The sequence below is a fragment of the Citrus clementina genome, unplaced genomic scaffold (assembly GCF_000493195.1).
Source record: "Citrus clementina cultivar Clemenules unplaced genomic scaffold, Citrus_clementina_v1.0 scaffold_6, whole genome shotgun sequence".
NCBI lineage: Eukaryota > Viridiplantae > Streptophyta > Magnoliopsida > Sapindales > Rutaceae > Citrus > Citrus x clementina.
Genome location: NW_006262139.1, coordinates 14,343,783 through 14,347,157, shown reverse-complemented (window position 1 = coordinate 14,347,157; position 3,375 = coordinate 14,343,783). Strand labels below are relative to the sequence as shown.

Here is a 3,375-nt window from a genome sequence, read left to right as displayed (position 1 = left end):
AAATTAAAATTTACTGCAAATTTATTGGTATATGTATTTTATGTGAATGTTGATGCGTATAAAAAGAATTGACCCCAAAAAAAAAAACACACTTAAAAGTAAACACAACATAAAAAATAATAAACAAAAAATACATTTTATTTAATAAAATAAGTTTTTAATTCCAATTAAAATGACAAATTACTCCGTTAATATTGAAATTTCACATATCCCAATGTAGGAATAGCTTCAATATTTCAATTATCTTAGTAAAAATTGATTTAAGAATTAGGGTTATACTTCCGAATAATACAAATACTCTATTCTCAACGATATATATATATATATATTAAGAGAATATAGCCAGGACCAAGCCCTTATTAGAGCAAGTGGCTTTAAAACATTCTTAGTTATACGTTTATAATATGAATAGTTAAGAAGAAATTTTAAAATACATTAAAAATATTAAATTAATTATATAACAAATAAATAATATTATGACACGTACGTATTTATTTTAAAAAATATCATATAATTAATAATTATATTAAATTTAATTACACGTGGTACCTATATTAATTAGTAGGGTCCGCCTATGTTGCAACAGTTGCAACATACAACAACTTTTGTCATTTTGTGTTTGATTACACTACACTACCTTATATTTTCTGCAAAATTCAATAGTCACTAAACTTAACAAACTTTTACATATAAGTCCATTTTTGGAATAAAATGACATTTGAAAAGAATTTTAATTTATTATTATTATTATTAATATCATTATTATTATATAAGATTATTTCTATTAAATTTTATTATTTTTATTTATTTTAATTATTATTATTTATGATTATTACTGACATTATTATTATTAAAATTTATTTCTTTTATTATTTTAATTGTATTATACTGTAATTAATTCATTAATATTAATATTTATCTTGTTATTATTAAAATTATTTTTATTAAAATATATTAACTTTATTATTTTAATTATTATTAATTATTGTTGTTATTACTATTATTATTAAAACTTATTAATAATTTTTATTATTATCATTATTAATATTATTATTTCAGTTAATTTTGTTGTTATTATTGTTATTGTTAAATTTTTTAATTTTTTGTTTTAATTAACATTATTGTCATAATTATTATTTTTAGTTTTATTATTATTGTTTAATTATAATATATACAAATAATATTAGGGACACAATTAACAAATGGCATTTTAATAACTTATAATAGTCTATTTCAATTATAAAATAAAGTAAACACATAAATGAGAATGTTGTTCATTCCGATTCCTATTCCTATAGCTCAAGTAAATAACTTATTTTAATTCAAATTCCTTATTACAATTCTAGCTCATTTCAATTCTTATTTAATAAACGCACCATTAGAATATGTTTAGAACATAATATTGTATATTGTTATAATATTATTCACATTAATTTATTACTTACCTATGTTTAGAAGTTTTAAAAGTTAGATTGTAGCCAATTATATAATTCACTACAGTATGCTAACTTTTGTCTTAATTGAAACATTAAATATATTTAAATTATATTTTTATTTTTACTATGATAATTATAATATTAAAAATATATTATATTATATTTATATATTTATATATTAATAATTAATATAAAAATAATAATTAATATATAATTATTAATAAATTTAAATAATGAGAGTAGATCTAAAAATGATAGTAATAATTAATAAATTACGAAATATTTATGAATTTGTGGAATAAATAAACGAGTATTAAACCATGCATTATAATTGCCTAATATCAATAATAAAAGTCCTCTTAAATTTCATACTTATTCCTTATTCATATCATTTAACAACTAATCTAATAAATAAAATAATAATAATTATATTTTTGCCTGGCATTTCAAAACATAAGAGGGATTGCAATGAAAAAAACCAAAATAAATACACCCTGCCGTTGGATTTGCTTTTACCATTCTTGCCCTTGGATCTAATGATTAAATTACAAACTGACAAAAGTAATGGTATGTTGCAACTGTTGCAACATAGGCGGCTCCTAATTAGTAATATAATTTCTGGTGTATTGTAAAGTCATTGGTCGATGAGATTCTTTACGGAGCATTATTTGCTCATTGGAAACTGAAATATATACACACAACAGAAACTTAACCTAAGTTGCTTAAAGTGTGTTGTATTTTTATTGGATTCCCTTTTTTTTCTGACAAAGGCAGGGCAGAGAGAGAGAGAGGGAAATACTAGCTACAGAGTCATCAGGTTAAAGCCAATATTACCCATTTCACACAGCTGCGCCCAGCTAATCATCATAATCTTCTCCGTGTGAAAACTGAAAAATCTTGGCCTCACTGTCACTGCCAACATCATCATCAACAGCAACAACAACAACAACAACAACAGAATCTCGCAACACTTTCAGAAAACGGCAACCAAAAAAAAAAAAAAAAAAAAAAAACCACAGAAACAGAGAAGACAAGTGAACTAATATTTGGATAACAAATTGCTTCCCATTTTGGGTCTAATTAGCTGATAATAACAATAATAAAAAGATTATTCCAACAATATTTACATTGGAAATTAAAATAGAGCAGCTAGAATCCGAAACCGAAACCGAAAAAAAAAACCTAAACTAAACTAAACTAAGCGCAAGCTTCGCGCCTAAGAGGCAAGGCGAAAAAGGCATCGAGATCGGGCGCCTGGAAATAACCGTTCTTCGGTGGGTCCCGTTTTTGAGCGGCGAGCGATTTCTTCTTGGGAGGCGGAGGACAGACCGAGGCCACGGGCATGATCCTGTGCTTCGGCGTCGTACACCCTTCTTCCTCTTCCATATTCTCAGCCGTCCGATTAAAAATGATTTTTTAGGGGGTGTAAAAAAAAAAAAAAAAAAACTGGAAACGGCGAGGCGTGGAGGGTGTTAAATAGATTAGAAGAAGAAGTTTTTTTTCAGGGCCTGGTGGGTTTTCGAAATTTTGAAAAATTGAAAAACTGGGGGGAAAATGTATAGAGGAGATGAGGCGAGGCGGTGGGCTGGAGCTGCGTTGGCGTGTTGTGATTTTTAAGATCGTGTGGTGGACTGGTAGGTGACAGCTGTGGTGGGGCAATCTGATTGGTTGACGTGGCGGTTCGTGAGCGGTTGATTTCTTAGTTACGCTGTTTGGACCCCGTTTCCTTTTTTGTTGCGTTTCAAATGTGGCGGCGCCAAGAGGTCGGTGTTTGCGCGGGAAAAATTGTTGGGCCTGAATATCGTAAACTTTTGGGCTTAATTTGCGCTTATGAGAACGAGACTGTGCTCTTCTGGGCCTTCCATTGAACTCTCAAATGTACGCCCAAGACCTATAAATTCAACCCTCTGTTTCCGTCTCTTCATTATCCAATAGAGAT

At 27.8% G+C, this 3,375-nt stretch overlaps 1 protein-coding gene across 1 annotated transcript; it reads right to left on the bottom strand.

The window, feature by feature from the left end:
* Nucleotides 1-2,527: 2,527 nt before the first annotated feature.
* LOC112097427 (cyclin-dependent protein kinase inhibitor SMR4) lies at nt 2,528-2,877 on the bottom strand. Its single transcript, XM_024182688.1, has one exon. It carries the CDS (start codon nt 2,820-2,822, stop codon nt 2,634-2,636), a length of 189 nt encoding a protein of 62 aa, XP_024038456.1. The 5' UTR covers nt 2,823-2,877; the 3' UTR covers nt 2,528-2,633.
* Between the last annotated feature and the right edge of the window lie 498 nt (nt 2,878-3,375).

What these genes read in the sequence shown, in the direction of transcription:
- LOC112097427 (XM_024182688.1), bottom strand. Translation starts at nt 2,822, where the DNA reads ATGGAAGAGGAAGAAGGGTGTACGACGCCGAAGCACAGGATCATGCCC.